The following is a 21,455-nucleotide window of genomic DNA, read 5'->3' on the forward strand; positions in this document are numbered from 1 at the left end:
AATTATTATAAAAATATGAAGCAAGGTTATATTTCTAACATATTTTTACACTGTATAAATAGCAACATGTAAAAAAATTGATTTTAAATAAAAAATTTACCTAGAAAACAGCAAGTTTTTACAACACTTTGGGTGATGCTGAAGGAACAAAAATTTAATTAATGCTCATGCCGAACCTTCTATTTCAAATCCCAGATATTTCAAAGCCAGTCAAGGATTCTGCTGACACTGGTTTGATTCTCCACAGAAACTGATAGAAAATTCTGCATCTCCTAACATGCTTGTTTAATAGCACATCAAAGACTTTGCTTTCTCTATCAAAGGAAGGGTTTCACACTTTGCATCACAAAGTTCTCCAGGACGCTGCTCCCTCTGGAGCACAAGTCCTAGGTGTGGCCTGAACTTAGGCCCTGTGACTTTGACAACACTGGCGGCACGTGTTCTGTCACCTCGTCTCCGTGCAATGTGCACAGTCTGCCTCCTAGATCTACGGCTAATAGGCACTCAGGAGCCTGCCCCTCCCTGGCTGCTACACGCCATTGTGTTTAGACACAGACAGGAAATTGCTACAGCCCAAAAGGACTGCTCCTTACTTCCTGGTGAACGGCTTCAGGGTCCCTTCGCGGTGTTTCCTTCTAAAGTGAGTGCAGATCTCCCTTCGGCTGTGCCCCACAGTGCAGTAGTCTGGACACACTGCTCTGGCTGGGCCTCTGGAACCAGGTCACGGCAGGCACTGGAACAGCCCACACTCCTCAGGAGAGTGTAGCCTGGGCCCAGTGGGCTTCCAACCAACCACCTGGGGGCATTCTGCCCAGTAGGAGTCCCTGCTGCCCCAGAGAAACAGTGCCCTGCAGGAGCAGCTCTCAGCCAGTGACTGGCGGAACCTGTAGTTCTCAGGCTCCAGTCTCTCTCAGGGATGCCAAAGCTCTGACTTCTATACTGACATTCGGAATTTCTCAAGGGGATAACTTCTGTTTACCAACAGTAGAAAGGAGCACGATGATAATTGCCCTCCCCCACTGGCTGGCTTCCCTTTCCTGTGCACCTCATCCATCACTCCTGACGTGTATTTCCTGAATTCCAACTGTATTTGGATTTTTTAAAGATTTTATTTATTTATTTTTAGAGAGAGGGGAAATGAAGGAGAAAGAGAGGAAGAGAAACATCAATGTGTGGTTGTCTCTTGTGCACCCCTTGCTGGGGACCTGGCCTGCAACTCAGGTGTGTGCCCTGCCTGGGAATTGAACCGGTGACCCTTTGGTTCTCAGGCCAGCACTCAATTCACTGAGTCACACCAGCCAGGGCCCATCTGTAGTTGAATCCTTGTCATGGGCGTTTCTTCTGCGGGAACCCGCCTAATATTCCATACGCTAGGGAACCTCCCTTCAGTAACATTGTCTTTCACCACACATGGTTTTCAGCAGTTAGAATTGGCTGGCATGTAAAAGCTGGGGGTAACATCATAGTTTGTTAACATTTTTCAGTCTCCTCAATAGCAAGTTGGAATCTCTATACAAACAGAATATAAAACCTGGAAAGAGATGGATAAAGATCACTTCATCCTCCCACTGGTTCGTTTTCTTATTTAAGGTAACTGAGGTGCACAGAGGGGACATGATTTACTAAGAAGGTAACATAGCCAGCCAGTGACTGAATCAGGAGCAGAATTTACATAGTTTGGTCACAAACTCAAGACTGAGAATACTATGCCTCAAACCTATAAAGAAAGTGATATGTTATTTTATTAAATCAAAAGACACATTATGACCAGATAAGAACCAGACAGAAAATTTCCCAAGTCTTTGTTTTTTTTCTAAATTGTAATCATTAGTAAGGCTCTCTAGGCTACAAATAGGAGTGTTTTCAAATACCTCAGTTTAAAGTTTATGATTCTATGCTGAATTAGTAAAATGATGACCAAACATAAAGACACAGATATATACATCTTAAGAGAGTCCTCAAAATAGCATTCATATCATTCACCCTTCATGCTACGTCTAAATTAAATAAGTAACTCTTGCCCTTTTGTTCTTTTCCTTGTTGCAACTGCTCAATATGTACAAAGTTTTTACTCAGTGGGGTTTAAAAACTCTGTGCTTGCCAACCTACCGCATGACTTGGATGACCCTCTACTTTTCACCAAGGGACATACGTGCCCACTGAAAAGGGTGGACATAGTGATTACTCATCATTAGACATGTAGTACATTCAGTTTCTGTATGTATTAGACATGGCTGTTTATTGTATTTATACCTTGACTAACATTCCTGAAAAAATTATGAACACAAATACGTGATTCAGAGGACTTAGTCAAGACCAGACCTTCTAAGGAAGACCAGGTTCCCTGCTCCTACGATAAACCATGAATGTAACTGAGCCCCAGGGGAGTCAAGTGGTTTTACTGAGTAACACAGCTAATAAGTACAGAGACAACCAAGTCTTCAGATTTCTGGTTTAGTTCTTCCCCTAAATTGTTATTATTCATCTTCTTTTCCGAGTTCATCCACACGATTGGCAGAAACATCCAAAGGCTGTGATGGAAACAGCTGCATCGTCTGATCACGGTCTCCTCCGTGCCAGACCATCAGGCACAGGTGAGGGGCAGTCTGTCAGCCCTCTGGCCCACCACCGAGCTTCGATGCCTCGGGAGACTTGGAGGCAGCCTCCCTGGTTCCTGCCCCAGGCCCTGGTGCTGGCTTTGGGGCTCCAGAATCTCTTGAGAATTCATTCACAGACCTTTTCAAATCACAAGTTCCCAAATGAAATTACTCTAAGGATATTTTTACATTGTTCAATACTTGAATTTCCTAAATACATTGTGTTTCGTGCTACTCGAATTTCCATCTGAGAAAAAAACTGAAGGTGCATGTTGGGACCTGAACGAGAGGAGCTCTGTCTGGTGGGGCACCGACTCCTGGTGATTTGCTCCACTGAAGTGGTACAAGTCAGAACAGTGAAAGCTCCAAACAGTGAAATGCCCTAGAAACAAGTGTCTTTCAAAAGAATGTAAAAGTAGGTTAAGAGTCGAACTTCAGGATTCAACAGACAACCAGCTGTTACTATCAAAATACTATTATTTTCTACATGTAGAATTTTCATAGAAATCTTCTGTTAAAAATGTAATATTTGTCATAGTGTGATCTTTAACTAGAATGTAAAGATCAATTTACATTTGATCTTTACTTGATTTATTTGATTACTCAACTAATCAAATAAAGTTTTCAATTTCTTCTACTTCAATATCAATTTTGTTCCATGAAGTTTACCCATGTTAAACTTATTTAATAAAAAAAGGAAAGCAGAAAGAAGGACACTGCAATAAGCCAGTGCAGCTACAAAATACTTTTTTCTCTGTTCACTCTGCTGGATATTTGTGGTGCCGAGAGCACTGGCTACATTTCGGGGTCCTGGGACATAGTTCCGACTCTCATCAAACAACTTCATGCCTCAGTTGCTGAATCTGCCCAATGGGGAAGACCAAACCTGACTACCTCTCTGAATTATCTTGGAAGGCCATATGAGCTTCCTCTGTGGACTATGTTGTGTTTGTAGGAGAAAGGCAACATGGTAGCAGCAGCTGAGGAGGAAATATGGGCATGTCCGTCCAGCCGCGGCTATTCCCACAGGCATTTAGGTGGCGAAAGACTGAGATGCGTGGGGAATACGAAGAAGAACACTGAGAAGGCGGGGGCCGTGAGGGGTGGCAGCAACGGGACCCACAGACCCCTCCACTTATACCCTGTCACTCTGCAGAAGGCCATGGATGGGAGGGTCCCATACCAGCTTCTGTCCAGAATTCCAGGGATGGGGAGAAATAGAGAAGAGACTTGGGTGGAATAAAGATAGGGAAAAAGAGAATACTGGCATGTACCACTTATTTCTGAAAAGATGACAGGACAAGAGAAAAGAATTTACAAGGCTTCCAGAAAAGAAGTGGTGAGAACCATGGGATGAGTCACAGGGTGAAGGTGCTTCCTCTGCCTAGGGCATCGCGGTTTCGCGATTCTCACGGCACTTTCACACACTGTTTCAAAGGAGCCACTCAGCTTCTTGGTTGGGGGCCAGGCAGATTGGTATCATCCCCATTTTATTACTGAGTAAATTCCCTGAGGAGCCAAGACTTTGGATGATTTGCCTGAAGTCATCTAATTCACAACTGAGAAATCTAGGCTTAAAATCCAAGTCCTCTTATTTCTCTATCACTGGGTCTTTGTTTTTGTTTCTTCTTTTCTTGTCATGATGGGTCACTGGTAATGGCAAGAAGTTTACATACTGGATAATTTTAAGTGCATTAGCTTTATTTTACCCTGTGGTAAAATAAACTCATAGTGATTCATAACGTGAATATTAGATCAACAAAGACATTTCCTACAATAGTACAGTTTATTTAGAAAGAAAAAGGAAAACGAGCACTAGGACATTGTGACAACCCAGTGAGTCCCTGGATAAACCTCGGTGCTCTCCGCCAGTCAGAGATCTTGTGGGTGGTGACCCCGCAGCCCTGGAGCACACTGTCGTTTGGGTTAACAGATCTGAGAAGCATGTACAGCCCCTGGTAAGTCGGCTGACTGCTTTGCCACTTATTCTGAAAATGTATAGACTCCGAGATTTAGAACTGAAGCAAAAGCAGATGAGGTTAAGTGTTTGCTTTTCATTTAAAAGCTAGAAAATTAGTACTCATATATGGAGGAATGATGAAAACATGGTATCCATTTAGCTCACAAAATCCTGAGTGCACTTTCATAAGGACGAGGTCATGAGCACACATGTGGATGAAGAAGGAATATATAAATGGATTTAGAGGACTGTGTATATGGATATGCAAACTGCCAAGAACAAGAGAGAAAATATAAGAGGTGAGTCATAATAAATATCCCTGAATACAAAGAGAAATGATGCAATTGAACCAATATTGTACAAATGAAATAGGAGAACTGGAAATATTTAAGGTATCTTCCTTACCTTTTAAGTGGAGGTGTCAAACACAGGGCACAGAAGAATTTATTGCTTCCTTCTCTCTGTTCCAGTAGCAATTTGCTTATATCTCTATGAGAGTAATTTAATCAGTCTTCATCTTCCACTAACACCAGCTCAGACCCGACCTGATTTAACTCCCCTGCTCAGTTCTGCATCACTCAAACATAAAGTACAATGGAAGGAGCATCCCACTCAGATTTAGGTGACATCAGTCAGAATCCCAGCAGGAAACACGCATGGCACACACAAAAGGGGTGCCTGAAAAGTGTTCAAGGAACTGACTACTGTTTACAAGATGTGAGCAGATGAGGGGAGATTGATAAGCGATGGTAGAACAGCTCAGGGCTCCCAACAGCAGGAAGACAGAGCCAAGGGGAGGGAGGAGCGCCGGAATGAGCAAGACCTGAGTGAGCTGCAGGAAGGAGAGCTGTCGGCCGGCTGTCAGAGGCTGCAAAACCACTAACTCCAGCATGACCTCCCACTTCTGTCCCCTCCTCCAATATTTCCCATTGGTTGAACCTAACTAGAAACTAGAGGGCAGAGAGCTCGTCCATGCAGTCTGTAAATACCGTGCCTGGAGCACAGAGGAGGGTGGGGAGTGGGTCTGGACGGGCAAAGAGAGAACGTCCAGAGACTGAGGCTCGCTCTCTCGGTGTGAGACTCTGTTACACAGTCTCTCTGTGTGAGACTGAGAAAACAGAGATGTTCACAGCAGCATTATTCATAATAATGAAAAATTAGAAACAATCTAAACATCTAGCACTAAGAAAATTATTTTATATATTTTCATGAAATGAGAAAATGCTTGTGATATAGTGTTACGTGAAACAGGATACAAAATGCTCTAAATTGCTGCCTTTGTAATTTCATCCTCATTGCTAAGGCATATGAAAATATACACAGAATATTAGTAGTGTTATCCATAGATAGTGAGATTGTATATTATTATAACTATATGGTAAGTCTGCCAAGGCAAATGTTGACTACATCAATAAATAAAATTAGATCTTCAAGCATTTAAAAAAACAGTCCACTGTGAGGTTCACTGCCATGGTCACTTGCATAGAACTGGACAGGACATTTAGAAGGTGACATCAACACCAATTAAGCCTCCTCAAGGGTAAAGTGGTACTTTCAAGCCTGGAGTCCCACTTTCGTGAGGAACATAAAAGTAAACTGGACACATTGCTGTTTTCCATGGTGCTCCTTCCCACAGTTCATATCACTTTCTCATTTCCCCCAGCATCTCTTTAAACAAAGTATGTGAGAAGGTCATGACCCTGCTAACCACTAAAGGACTATGCCTCACCCATCCCAACAGATCATTTAAAATAAAAACAACTCTTAACCCTAAAACAAAATATTAATATAATGAAATAACATAAAATTCCAGGTGTATTCTGGATTTTTTTCTCTCCCTCATTCCTGCTTTGCTGACATTGTAAACACACGCTTAATTTATCAGGTAAATGCCCGAGCACTGAGTACGTAGGTACATAAAGTACCTAGTGCTCCAGTGTCTGTCTGTGCATACACACATACACACATACATACGAGACATATCTTTACGTTCCGATACAAACGTAACCATCAGTGTAGAGACGTGACATGCACTAACTGGACTGCATGTATCTGCACCCACACAAACATCTTCAAGTGTTCTTTGGAATTCCTGCATCAGTAACAGTGTTGAAAGCTCTCAGGACTTATCAATCCTCAAAAACCAAAATAAAATAACAACAAAAACTAAATACAAATAAATGAATGATCAATCCTCCAACCTCTGGATCCCTAGGCCTCTGTCTTGTACATGTTTGAACATTTTATCTTCTTCCTGACTACAACAGCAAGTGTGGAAACTTTTCAATATTTTAGGTGGGTATTGGGCTTCTCCAGGAGACAGAATAGTGAGACGCAGTTTCCCAGTGATGGGACTCGAGCTGGTTTGCCGGCCCACTGCCCAGGGCTTCACACACAGCAGGTGCCCATACAGTTTGTTTAATAAGTGAATTACACCAGAGCAGTTCCGCTCTCACACGCAGTTACCTTCCTGCGTGCGACAGACACAGTCACTGAAGATCACGGATCAAGATTGCTTTTAAGAAAGGTAACCTGTACGCAGCGACTGGACCCCAGATGAAAGAGGCAAACCTCATCCTTCCGTTACCATTATCACTCAACAATTGTTTTTAAAATTTGAGAAAATAAAACAAGATTAATGAATTAATTAAATGAGAGAAAGTCAATTATAAGCAGCACTGAGCAGAAACTGTAGTTTAAGATAAAGTAGCAAATTTTCAGCTGTGCTCAGAGTGGCACTAATGACTATAACAGTGTACCCTGGCTGGTGTGGCTCAGTGGACTGAGTGTTGGCCTGAGAACCCAAGGGTCGCTGCTTCGATTCCCAGTCAGGGTACATGCCTGGGTTGCACACCAGGTCCCCAGTAGTGGGTGTGCAAGAGGCAACCACACATTAATGTTTCTCTCCCCCTCTGTCTCCCTTCCTTCTGCTCCCACTAGAAATAAAATTTTTAAAAATCTTTTAAAAAAGAATTGTTCCCAATTTAAAATAAAATAATACATTAAATCTAAATACCAGAGCATATACATTTTTAGGCCAATATAATAGAAAAAGACATTTACTCTCTTCTATGACCTATTGTGCATATAATACTCATAGAAATTTATGAGTATTCTTAAACTGAATTTATTAAATCCCTTAAATACATAAAAGTGAAAATAAAATTCCATTTGGAATGAAATGGGCACTAAAAACAATTTACTAGGTCCAGTAAAGATAGAGATGACTTCAAGTGTTTTCATCATTCTTCTCCATCCAACTCTCTAGACACACACCTTTCAAACCAACAGAAATGCTGGTCACTAGCATTTTCTTTCCCCTTTTAGGACTGTGATGAATCTTTATGCAGAGTGAAAAACCCTCACATTGTTCACCGTAGGTTCCCTTGCAGACTCTGTGAATCATCCCAGCAGCAGGTAGTAAGACTTTATGACTTGGAGAGTAGACTGAAAATCAGGTGTGACAAGTTCAGTTACCACTGTACAGGCTGAGTCACTGATTCTCAGCAGAATAATCTCCAGACAGATTCCCCGGAACACAAGGTGCCCCGTGGACTTCTCAATGCACACGAGTCCTTTGTTCCTGCATATTCTCCTTCTCTGCAGTGGACCGGGGTAGAATGCAGATAATGTTTCCCTCTAGGTTTTTGAGAGGGTAATTGCTCTGGGAATAAAGGGATGGCTACATTTCTACTGGATGTGTCTAATCTTTAGCTAGTTTCCTCCTCAAACATATACACTCTACCAATGGCTCATTCAATGACCTTCAGTTTTCTCACTGTGCAGTGAAAATATTATGAACCTTGGGGTTGGAAAGACCTGGGTTCCAATACTGTTTTGTCAGCTACTCTTTAAATCAGCCTGGACAAGCTACTTTCAGGTTGTGTTTTCTCAAATGTAAATATGGGGAGGGAAGAGCTCTATGCAGATTGGCTCTAGCAGAGCTATTGTGAATAAATGAGAAACACCAAATATGAAAGCAGCTGTCACATACCAGGTATTGCATAATTGTTAGTACCCTTTATCCTTTTTATTCTCAATAAACATTTCTTATGTTAATTTATAGGACAGGTGGGGGATTATCTCTCTGAAAAGATCCCCCCTCCTCCATTCCCCCAGGCCACACCCATTTTCCTCAGAAAATGTGCCCAAACCCAACTAACTGGCTGTCGCTTTTGCTGACTGATCAGTTATCAAGTGTCATAAAGATAAAAGCTGGTGCTCCTCTTTGTTTAGTATCACTGGCTTTGTAAATGTGTGCCATCGTAACACACACAGACAAGCAGCTGGGAACCCAGCAGTGAGCAAGGACTTTGATGGTAAACTCCCGAGGAGTTTCTCTGCTGGAAGAAAGTTCATAATGATGGAGACAAAGTCTTCCTGCATCTTCAAGAGTTATCACCCAGACCCCAGACTGTTGACCCTTACGAGCATAAAAAATTAACTTTTAATGAAAGTGAAATCACAGGGAGGACTACAATTAAATGCCAACAACGCATTGGCTACTAAGACTTCTAGGTCAAAGTATTTCAAACTTCTTACAGGGTGAGATTAAACAATCACAAAATGAAAATTGGTAAAACTCAAAACTTGGAACAAATGCCAGGCGTTCAGTCGTACTTTGCTTTTCTCTTGAAACAAATCCAAAATCTAGTTTTAGATTAGCTTGTTTAAACATGTTGACTGACTCATTGGGGAATACCAAAGCTCTTGTTTCTGCCTAAACTATGCTCCAATAAAGGATTCCTGATCGATAACTGAGTCTACCCCAGAAAAAATTGTTTTGGGTACACTAAATACTAAAAAGAATACTTTTGTAATCCTACCTTAGAGCAACTATATTTTCTTGTTTTGCAAGTAATAACCACCACTTCGTTCATAGGAGCTAACCAGTGGAGAAGCAAGCCAACATCTGCCAGGCAGTAGAGCCAAGAAGGGCCGTCAAGGCCTGGGGGAGGCTGCACTGCACAGGCTTGAAAAGGGTTTGCACATGGCATTCATGATAAAGGAGACACTGTATTTCAACCTGAATGCCAACAGTTTGCTTCAACTGTCGTATCTTTTTCAAACAGCAGACACAAGCACAATCAAGCTGTGCTTTCATAGGATACTTATGAATCCATCAGTATTATCAAAACATCTTAATCACAGATAAAGTATAGATTGTATATCACAGCACCAGCATTACTTGAAGCCCTGTAAAGAGTATTTACATGTGTACGATGTGGATCCATGCTACAATGATAAATGATATTCTGTTATTATAAAATAGGGCTAGTACAAGCTTTAATTTTTTTTTGAAAACATGAACTAAGTTGGTCTGGGTTTTTTGCTTGTTCGTTTGCTTGTTTTTGGTTAGTAGGTGAAGTACTAATTAGGCAGGAACTCTGAGAGCATTTACTATGTCGTAACCAGTCTACACTGTATTCACGGGCTGAATAACTAGTAACTCAATAGAGGGATCAGACAGTTTCATAGACGTTGGTTTGTGAAACCAGAGGGAGATTTCCAGAGGAATAGTCATCAGGAAGTCAGATGAGTCAATTGGGCTCCTGTCAAAGGTTGGTATAGGCCAGGAGTGGAGAGGCACAGTCTACAATCCAAGAGAACCCAAAAGAACAGCTGACCAGAAACCAGAAAACCTGAGTTTTGGTCCTGCTTCCCCCATCTGCCTTGCCTTCTTGGAACTCCAATTTCCTTATCTACAAAATGAGGGTGTGGGCTTGCTGCACAGAGCGTTCTGAACCTCCAGTGGGATAAAATATCAGCAATGGTTTATAATCCTTGAAGTGTACGATCAACATAAGGTGAAACTTGCATTCATTGCCCCGGAATTGTCAATGATAAATCAGGAAGTAAAACTAAAAGATGCAAGCAGCAGGAGTTCTAGAGACCTAAAGTTAGAGCTGTTCCTAGCCCAAGCAGAAAGTGCACATTTTCAGGACCACCCATCTGGCCACTTATCTGTGACCTTGCTTTCTGCTACATATGCCAAGACTGTGGGTAAGGAAGGAGGGGGTGCAAACCAGGACCACCTCTTGTTATGCTGTTTCCTGAAAAAGCTTGAGCAGAAGCCCCAAACTTGGGATTTAGACACAATACCTTGGTATATAGCATACACTTTAGAATTTCTGCTTTAAAATTGTTTTTTCTGGAGTTCTGGCCAACATGAAGGCATAGGCAGAAACGCTTTGGACTAAAAATTATCTTGATTTCCTCTATATACTATACTTTCTGCTTGTCAAATCTAAACCCTATATATACTTGATGTGTGAATACAAAGAAGGCAGATTAACCACAGTGATGCCAATTTGCAGTGATTAACTGCAGGACCCAAGACCACAGGGTGGGGCAGGGGTGGGGATCCAGCCCCAGCCCTTATGAGCCTTATGGTCAAATTACCCCACCTCTCTATGTCTCATTTTCCTCAAAATTAAGATAACAATAGTACTTATTTCTTTGGTATGTTATTAATTAACTATAGCAAGTTAATATTTGTAAAGCACTTAGAACAGTGTATGCTAAATAAAACAGCATCTTTCAATCAAAGCTTGGTGGAAAACAGGTGACTTCCCCGACCTCACTCTGTGGACCAGGGAACCTTGCCCGGGTGCACAAACCCCAATAAAGCTCTATACTGCCTAAAGAAAATCTTGGTGGAAAACAACGTTTTCACGGACATGGCCTGACGTTCTATTGTAAACTAAATGCATCCTCTATTTGCTTATCTTGTTCATAGCACATACTATTTTGCCTCTTGACACTGATTATAAGATAAAGAACTATCCAGGTAGAAATCTGCCCCCCCCCACAATATAAGAGTTTATACTACTGCTTATTAACTACTCTGAAATAATAAAGAGGTAAATTATGCATGGTGTCTTTCTGTAACTGTTGACCAAATCTCTTATTTGAGTTGCTGAATTTACCTTCAGGGTGCCATAACCCTAATTTCTAATAAATGAGATTCAGCTAGTGTCACTGGCTTGAAATGGCACACAGCAGGAATAAATACAGCCAGCAGCCAGCTCTTTTCACAGCAGAATATTATGGCAAGCCTAACAACAACTCACTTTTACTCATTTAATTGCCATCTATGGGAAGGTTAAAAACAAAAGGTCCTTGTTAACTCTGTTTCATTTTCCTGTGTTAGCTACAGGTTCAGCCTGTACTCGCTTTGTCTATAATTGGTGATGAGAGAAGCTGGGGACACTATGAGTGAACTTTGAATCCTCTATCCCACCTATATGTCCTTGGGGTCCACTGGCACTTTGTCAAAATGATTGCTCGTTTTGAAGGGTTCCTGTCACTGCTTCACTTCCACTGAACAGGCCCATCCAGGAGATGCACAATGCTGTAAAGGCAGCACTAAGCAAGTGCTCATTCTCCAGAATGCAGACTTCTCATAAGTCTGAATCTGCAGAGGTATTTTGATGAGGAACTTGGGTTGGCCCAATGCAGCTGTGTTTTAAGGGAGCTATAAATGAGCTAATGAGACTCATAAACAATTGGCTGGCCTTTCTGGCCAGACTCCCTGCAAGTGTCAGACGTTCATACATCCCTTATCTCGAAAACTCAGCTCAGGAAAAGAGAGTGAATTCACTTTCAGAATTCATTTTTCTAAAGGTAACATATGGAAAGATACCTATTGGATGTGCCATGCAATTTGGTATAAAAATAAGGATATGTTGTTTTAAAGATTCCCTTGCTTTGAGATCATAGGCAATGCTGGACTCTCCTGGATGCAGACTCCAAACCCATTTTGACAAACAGTGATTAGACACCAAATTAGCCACACACACACAATGACAACACTCTCTGGATCTTTAAATCTATCCAAAGAATGTCAAGAATAGTTCTTTTTCAACCTACAATTTTAGAGTGTCAGCATCATGTTTACGGATCATTTCAGCCAAGGTTTTCAAGCCAGTGTGTTACATTCCCGGCAGTCATTACTCTTAGGTGCCAAAATATGACAAAAGAACTAAAGTAAAACAATCTCAGGCTTTCAATTTTAAGAACTGGAGAAAATGATTTATGGATAATCCTGAGTAAATGATTCTTTTTTATTTGTTTTCAACGCCACTGCAAAAATAAAAATTTCCGTGATTTTCCTTTTGGTCCAATGTTAGATACAGTCTAAGATGACCATAACCTCAAGAGACTTACAGCTTTGATGATCTCCATAGCAGAGAGTAAAATTTCTCATTAATTATTCAACATGAGTAAAACTTCTTTAAGAGAAAAAAGATTTCTGCTTCTTCAGGATAATCCTTCTAACCTCAGTGTATTTGATTAAATCTTCTATTTCTGCATTTAGTGCATCATATGCTACTTTATTCATCTTCCTCCATGTGCCCCACCCTCCACTATACTGCAAGTTTCCTGGGGATACTTCTGATTTCATTGTTCTATTTCCCAGTGTACCACACAGAGTAAGTGCTCAGGAAGTGTTTGTTGAATAATAAAAAAATTCTCTTATAAATCTGATTGATAACCATTTCAATAAGACACAAAGAGAAATCTGTGCCATAGAATGATGTGTCCTTAATCCTAGAAAAGCTTTTCCGTGGGTTAGATTGCACTGCTTATCCCGGACAGGCTCTCCAAATCTTCTAAATAATAAGTGTAACATGAAATGGAGGTTAAGCAGTTATTGGATAAAGTGTCTCAAAGTAGGCAGAAATGCACACTTCAAATAATATTCTCACCAAACACATTTTCTTATTAAATAGTCACTTTTTTCTAGATGGATATTCCTGAAACATAACTGATCCCTTAGTTAAGCTCAAATTTTAAGACAAATTTTTTTTGATAGAGAGAGAGGGGAAGCAGGGAGGTGAGGGGGTGGGCAGAGAGAGAGAAATAAATATTGATTTGTTTTTCTAGTTATTAATCCATTTATTAGTTGATTCTTCTATGTGCCCTGACCTGGGACGGAACCCACAACCTTGGTGTATCATCAGGACAACACTCTAACCAACTGAGCTACCCAGCCAGGGGACATATATGTGGTTTTAATGTTCATAGTAAGTAGATATTTTGAAGGAATATTAGGAGTTAGAAAATGAGTTTCAGTAGCTAATGTCTGTGCTGCATTTCTTTAATCATTGACAAATAGTAAAGCAGTGATCACTGTCACACCTTTACAAATAAGATTTATAATTGAAAGACAAACAAGGAAAAAGTGAAGCCAAGCTCAGAAGTTCCGCTAAAGGCCTCCACAAGCATTTGCATCATTTGCATATGGGCTGCACGGAGCATGACTAAGAGCATGGAAAGAGAGGGCGGATGAGTGATACCATGACAGAGATAAGTGGTAAAGAATCACCCCACTCTACACTCAGACTTCCAAATCACTTCAGGAGAAACTTTTCTAACTTACAGTATCAAGTTTTTCTGTGGCTTCCTAAGTCGGCTACATGCAGGTTTTCAAGTCCCAAACACATAAGGGGTAGACATGCACCCCCAGATACTCAAAGGTCCTTCAAGGCCAGACAGACCTGATTACAACTTCTTCTGGGCTTCTGAACTTGTCTCACTCCACTTACAGAGTGAAAAACGTATTTATTCATGCTACTACCGTTACTATGACAACGACAATTACAGCCATCACTGCCACTATCACTCCTGTTTCCACCTGCTTTGGGCCCGGCACCAGGCCAAGTGTTTTACACATATAACATCAAATCCTCACAGCACTGCATAAGAAAAAAGCGATTTCCATTTTACAGATGAAAAAGCTAAGCTAAAGACTGAGGCTTCAGAAGGCTCATCCAAAGCTTAGGCTCTGCCTAAGCTCACGGCAGAGGCAGATTTGAAGCTGGGTCTGTCCGACACCACGGTCTGTGTTTTTCACCGCAGCGTGCTCTCAGAGCTACTGTTTACTGGGCATCTGTTATCTTCCAGGCACTGGGCCGGTCATTTTCGACACGTATTTATCGCCCTCAGGAACAATGCAAAGAGGCAGGTCACAGATCATGAACCTGCAGTTAGAACTTTAAAGAAACTTCCCAGGACCTGACAGCTAGGAAGTGGCAGAGCTAAATTTAAATTCCTTGTGCATCAGTGGAGAAACAAAATGAACCTTAAATTTTAGACTCTTGCCTTTGGCACAAGCCAAATAAGAGAAATAACCCAGTATTAACCTGTTTAGATGTAACATTAGATAAAACTCATGTAGACTAACCACTATGTCCTTTATGTTAGAAATAATTAAACCTGTTTAGAGTATAGATGATTGCTGTTTTTCTGAGGAATAAAACAGTAGTTTATCCTCACAACACTCTTATGCAGCACTTTTCAACCGTTTCCATCTCGTGACACACGTAAACTAATTACTAAAATTCTATGGCACACCGAAAAATATATTGTATTCTTTTGCCAATCTGATCAAAAAGTATGTATAATTTAAATTCACTCACATCGGATGACTATTGTTATGTTGGCTGGTTTCCTTTTTTTTTTAATTTGGCAATCTAAAGGAAAAGAGGCCAGTGCCCCTGAATAAAGTTCGGTATTGCATGTTTTAAAAATTCTTGCGGCACACCTGTAGAAAATCGCTGCTGTAGTGATGGAAACAATAAGTTGCTCTCCCTTTGTAAAGGGGAAGGTCCAGTGCAAACACAGAAACGCTGAGGGACTGCTGGCGTGGGGGTAGGTGTCTGGCTGCCCGGCGAGGAGCCTCCGCCCTCCCGCGCCAGCTGCATTGTTTTTCTCTCCAAATGAAAGCAGGTCTGCTGATTTCCGGGGGACTATCAGGCCCACCCAGTACTTGAGTTTGGCCCTCCCGAAGAAGGCATTAATGCTTACTTCTAGGTTTGGGGTTCAGTTCTGATCCAGGGTGATCATCTTTAGTTTATTGCATTGACCTTTGGTTAAGTGCCCGTTTCTGATCAAAACAACACTGGGTGCCTTCATTAGAGGAAGTAAAAAGAAAGCACCATTTCCATCATACAGCAGAAAATAAACACAAAATTACTACTCAGAAGCAGGTTTGGCTAGATACTAACAAGAAAAAAAGAGAAACAATTCCCACTTATTGAGTGTTTACAATATGCCAGTCACGTTTTGAGCACCTGACATGCATTAACCTGTTTGTTTCTTTTTTTAAGTATATTTTGGTCATGTTATTACAATTGTCCCAGTTTTTCCCTGCCCACCCCCTTTGCCTGGTGGGTGTGCCCTTTCCCTCCAACAATCTCCCTCCCCTTAGTTCATGTACACGGGTCACGCCTGTAACTTCTTTGGCTTCTCCATTTCCTATACTATTCTTAACATCCTCCTGTCTATTTTACACCTACTAATTATACTTTTTAATCCCGGAACCTTTTCCCCCATTCTCTCCCTTCTCCCTCCCGGCTGATAACTCTCCAAACGATCTCCGTTTCTATAAGTCTGTTCCTGTTCTGGTTGTTTGTTTGTTTTAGATTAAGCTGTTGATAATTGTTGTGAATTTGTTCCCATTTTAATATTCATGGTTTTGATCTTCTTCTTTTTCTTGAATAAGTCCCTTTAACATTTCATGTAAAAATGGCTTGGTGATGATGAAATCCTTTAGCTTTACTTTGTCTGGGAAGTACTTTTATTTGTCCTTCCATTCTAAATTACGGCTTTGCTGGATAGACTAATCTAGGTTGTAGGTCCTTGCTTTTTATCACTTTGAATACTTCTTGCCAGTCCCTTCTTGCCTGCAAAGTTTCTTTTGAGAAATCAGATGATAGTTTTATGGGAACTCCTTTGTAGGTAACTATCTACTTTTCTCTTGCTACTTTTAAGATTCTCTCTTTATCTTTAATGTTTGGCATTTTAATTATGATGTGTCTTGCTGTGGTTGTCTTTGGCTCCAACTTGTTTGGGACTCTTGGCGCTTCTCCTTCATCAAATTAGGGAAGTTTTCTTTAATATTTTTTTCAAATAAGTTTTTAATTTCTTGCTCTTCCTCTTCTCCTCCTGGCGCCCCTATGATTGGGATGCTGGCATGGTTGGAGATACTCCAGGGTCCTCTTGTACTATCCTCATTTTTGAATTCATATTTCTTCTTTCTGTCCTGCTTGAATGTTTATTTTTTCCTTATGCTCAAAATCATTGATTTGAATCCAGGTTTCCTTCCCGTCATTGTTGGCTCCCTGTAGATTTTTCTTTATTTCATTTAGTGTAAACTTCATTGATTCCTTTATGTTGCTGCCATACTCAGTGTGTTCTCTGAGCATCCTTATCACTGTTTTGAACTTTGCATCTGATAAGTTGGTTATCTCCATTTCATTTATTTCTTTTTCTGGGTTTTACTTCAGTTCTTTCATTTGGGCCATATTTCTTTATCTCCTTAATTTGGCAGCCTGCCTGTGTTTGTTTGTTTTTTTGTATTAGGTGGAGCTGCTTTGACTCCCTGTAAAAGCCACCCATCTGCATGAACATGGCTTCTTTAAATCCTTGGTTGTCGGACTTCCATACAGTTTGATTTTTTGACAGTTCTGGGTGTTATCTGTTTTGAGATTTAGTTGTAATTCTTTTTGGTGGTTGTGTGAGGAGGTGAAGTGTGTCTACCTATGCTCCATCTTGACTGGAAGTCAACCCGTTTATTTTCAAAGCAACCTCTTATTATGCCCCTTTTGGAGATAAGAAAACGAAGGTACACAAAGGTGAATAACTTGCTCAGGGTGACACAGCTATGTGTCACAGTAAGTAGAAGAACAGGGACTTAACCCCAGACAGAGAACCCGTGCTTGAACAAATTGTTTACAAAACGGAGTATAATTCAAAACCCAATAAATGATGGGGATAAATGCACTTTCCTTAGTGCCACCGATGGCTGCTAAGGAAAGTCTGGCCAGAGCTCACCACGCCCTCTCCGCACACACCACTGGGCCCTCTGATGGAACGAGGCCGACGGACTAGACAAGAGATGGGGCTGACTCCGGAGGCCAACAGCTCTGCTATGAAAAACAACATTAACACATTTACCAAAACCAAGCTGAAGAAAACCTCTAAGGGTATATTCTAGGAAGAGAGGGAGCCATGTTCAAATTACTTAATGTGAAGAAAGCAAGCAATCATCATTGATTTTTAGAACATCTACACTAAAAGCCACAAATATTTGCAGAGCACAGGAATCTGTCATCAATAAACTTTGAATCATCATTGGAGTTTTAAGCTCTTCTATAAAGAAAAGCATTTTCCCCCATCTAATCCTATTTTTTTCCATTTCTTCCATTAGATCTTTGCATTTATAACACTGATGGTGGGGGTGGGTTTACATTTACTGAGTTTATACTCTGTGTCCAGAACTGTGGTAAAAGTTTTACATTTAATGACATAAACACTCACCTGATGTTCACTATAGCCCTATAGTCTGTATTACTGTTTTCTCCATTTTCCAGATGAAGAAAGTTAGAAAGATGAAGACACGTGCCTAAGATCATGCAGCCATATTGTTTTTATTGCTTCTAAAACCCCATTATATTAGCCCTGGCTGGTGTAGCTCAGTGGATTGAGCATGGGCCTGCGAACCAAAAGATCATGGTTCAATTCCCTGTCAGGGCACATGCCTGGGTTGCAGGCCAGTTCCCAGCAGGGGATGCAGGAGAAGCAATCATACACTGATATTTCTCTCCCTCTTTCCTTCCCTTCCCTTCTAAAGATAAATAATTAATTAAAAAAATGAAAACATGTGTGGCCACACAGCTGTCCCACCCTCATGCAGGGATGAAGGCCTCGGCATGCTCTGCACCTTCCAGCCAACTCCTACCACCTCCAAGTCCCTCCAAGTCCCGGACAGAAATTAATGGAGCTGCACTGGCCGATGACCAGCCAGAAACCTCAGTGCACTTCAACCACTCTCCTTGGACTTGAAACAGGTACACTCCCTCAGAAGTAAATAAAATATTTATAAAGATGATCTAACTAGAAAAATATCCCCCAAACAGACCAGTATGTTTAGTTTTCAGAACATTTGTTAGTATGAAGTTCATCATAGTTCTGGAGGAATGAATAGAGCGCTTCAAGACGGTACTAAAATATAAGCAGCTCAAGGAGAGAAGCAAAAGCTCTTAATTTAAGTTTTATTCTAAAATGCACTTGTATTTGAATAAATTGTCCATACCTGTGAATGGTTACATTTCGATAGCCAAGAAATGAGGCTGGGTCAGATAAGAACTGCCACTATGGACATGTTTAAAACATTTACTGAAGTAGTAGGAAAAGTACTTCTACATTGAGGACATCATAATTAATATACTTTGCCAGAAATTTCAGTTCATAATTAAGCACAGTAAGTCTTCAAATAAATAAAAATATGCTAAAATAATAGAAAAATAAAATGCCTTCTCTCATAGCACTCCTCTGCCTACAGCCTCAGGCATATAGACCTTCCTGAACTACTGGTGCTTCTCAGGAAGTACCATGCTATTCTGAGGCTCCGTGATGTTCATAGTGCAATCTCTGCCTGGAACTCCTTGCTTTTCCCCTTTTCCCATCTGACTAAGCCATTTCATCCATCCTCCTCCAGGAAGCCTCCCTGGATCCCCTCCTCTGGGCTAACATTTATCAAAGCATTTATCCCACTCTTTAGTTTTTGGTCTCCACAAGAGACCAAGAATTCTTTGATGGCAGAGAACACTCTTACCGTTCGTTTATATCCCAGCACTTAGTTAAAGCACTCAATAAAGTTTATACTAAATGAATAAAAATACATTGCAAAATTAAGACATTTTTAGAGATAAAAGGAAAAATGTCTAAAATGCAAATCTTGCACAATTTTATTCTGGTCCTCATTGTTCATAACGGTGTGTCTTAAAAACACACAGAAGGATTTACTTAACTGTCCTTCATGAAAACCATTTTATACATTTAAACCACGGGTAGATATACTGTCACTTCAAACTGACTTCTACTCAATAACGTACCAATATAGATAGTATAACTGAATAATTACAGACAGACTAAAGCCACCACAAGATAATAATAAGTATTTTAAAAGCGCAATGACAATTACATTTTGAATAACTAGATGCCTAGTTCTGCCACTGATTCCAATGGGAACAAGCCGTTCACCCTTTGGTCTCAGGTTCTCTGCCCATAAAACGGGCATAACCATCCCCGCCACTCTCCCATTCAGATCTTGTAAGCACAATGTAGATATATCTTAAGAATGAGGGTTGTGGGTCTTCACAATGAAGGCACGATTATCAAAGTATTATATAATCCCAAGGTAGAGCTCCTACCATCATTCATTATGCTAATATCCCTTCACTATGCTCCTGCTCTTGTTAGCAGGTTGATAGTGCAGCCTCTTGCAGAACTTCGTTGACAGTCAACGTAAAGAGCACAAAGGGTGGGCACAAGTTTCCCTCGCTGGTGCTCGGTCTGAGCCAGAAATCGCGAGGGACCCACCCGCAGAGGCCAGACTGCGCCCCTCTGCATGCACCCCGTTACACTCGTGCCAAGTGAAACGGATCCCGGGCTTTCGCCCTCCCCCAAGTGGGGTCGAGTGAGGTTGGCGGTGGAGGGGACTCCAGGATCAGCGTAGCTGGAGTAGAGAAGAGGAGGAGGTGGTGAGGCTGCGGGTCGCGGGCGAGCAGCTTACCTGTCCTCGCCGAGGGGCGCCGGGGGCGGGTGCGGAACGAACACCCCGCAGTCAGACGGCCGAGGCTGCTGCTTCTTCTTGGAGCGCCAGATATGGAAAGGGGTGTGCTTCTTGGAGGTCCTGGACCGGCTGGACTCCGCGGGGTCGTCCTGAGGTGGCAGCGAGAGTGGCATCTTCTCCTCCACCTCCTCCACCCGCTGGTCCGACGCTGCCCTCTCGGCCGCCCGGCCCTTGTGGAAGAACATCCCTGGCCTCCAGCTCGCCGGTCTCTCCCAGCTCGCGGTCGGTCCCCGCCCCCTTGGCAGGGAGTTGGAGGACGCGGACAGAGCGGAGCAGGAGCAGCACCACAGCGGGTGCCCTCGGAGAGCAGGCGGCGGCCTGGCCGCTGCACAGCGCCCCAGCGTGGCCAGGGAGGCAGAGGGCGCCAGCCCAGGTGAGGCGCGCGCGGCAGGAGCCCCAGGTAAAGCGCACACGGTTCCCCGCCCCGCCGCGTGCGGCAAATGCGGGGCAGCGTCTCCTACTGGAGCCCTTGGGAACTGCGTCTCCCGGCGCGGCATCCCCCTTTCTGGGCTGAAAACCAGAACTGGGTCTGATTTCGAAAACGCCTCCGGTACCTCTGCCATCGGTCGCCTGCGGAGTCGTTGGCCGCTCGCTACCTGTACCAGCAAGTCGTCAGGATAAGTGGCTTAACCCTGACCCCGCCTGAAAAAGGATGGGAGAGGCGCATCCCATGGTCGGGCCACCCGGCAATTAAGACTATTCCACTCAGGTCTTGGGGTGGCTTGGGCAATATCTTACACTGGGTGGTTTCCGTTTCTGTTCGTAAACAAGGGTGCCAACTTCTCATCTCTCCCTCCAAAAGGCTAAATAATTAATTTGTACTTGCATCTCATAAAACACAAAAGAATAAAAACCAGAACGTAATTAAGCATATTACCCAGTTCCCAAAGGACTTAATAGGTCACTCACAGTGAATTAAATGCCAGTATCGCAAGGTTCTCGTCATCTGCTTTACTGTTAATGATTTTCTTTATTAACTTCACAGTAGTGATTAAATAGCAAAGGCAACTAATATTTAAGTAAAGAAAGTACATGAATAATTATTTGGGGCATTATTAGAGTATAAAAAATCGAGAACCAGCTTAAAAATTCCGTGCAGCACAATGTCCCTTTTACACTGTAAAACCTTCCTAACTTTCTCTCGAAAGATCCAGCTCATTCATTCACTGACCATTCATTCAAGGAACATGTATTTCTTTGTTTATTTTAATTCTCAGCCAAGAATATGTTTTCATTGATTTGAGAGGGGAAGGGG

The 21,455-nt window shown here is 41.9% G+C and overlaps 1 protein-coding gene across 1 annotated transcript in view; it reads right to left on the minus strand.

Annotated features, from left to right (window-relative positions):
• Positions 1-20,338, minus strand: part of CRYBG1 (crystallin beta-gamma domain containing 1) — a 184,666-nt gene extending 164,328 nt beyond the window's left edge. The window contains exon 1 of the mRNA XM_037158995.2: positions 20,141-20,338. Within this exon, the coding sequence (XP_037014890.2) occupies positions 20,141-20,313 (173 nt within the window). The 5' untranslated portion in view covers positions 20,314-20,338. The remainder of the gene's footprint in view (positions 1-20,140) is intronic.
• Between the last annotated feature and the right edge of the window lie 1,117 nt (positions 20,339-21,455).

This window comes from Artibeus jamaicensis, unplaced genomic scaffold (genome assembly GCF_021234435.1).
Source record: "Artibeus jamaicensis isolate MK-2021 breed Jamaican fruit bat unplaced genomic scaffold, CSHL_Jam_final contig_387, whole genome shotgun sequence".
NCBI lineage: Eukaryota > Metazoa > Chordata > Mammalia > Chiroptera > Phyllostomidae > Artibeus > Artibeus jamaicensis.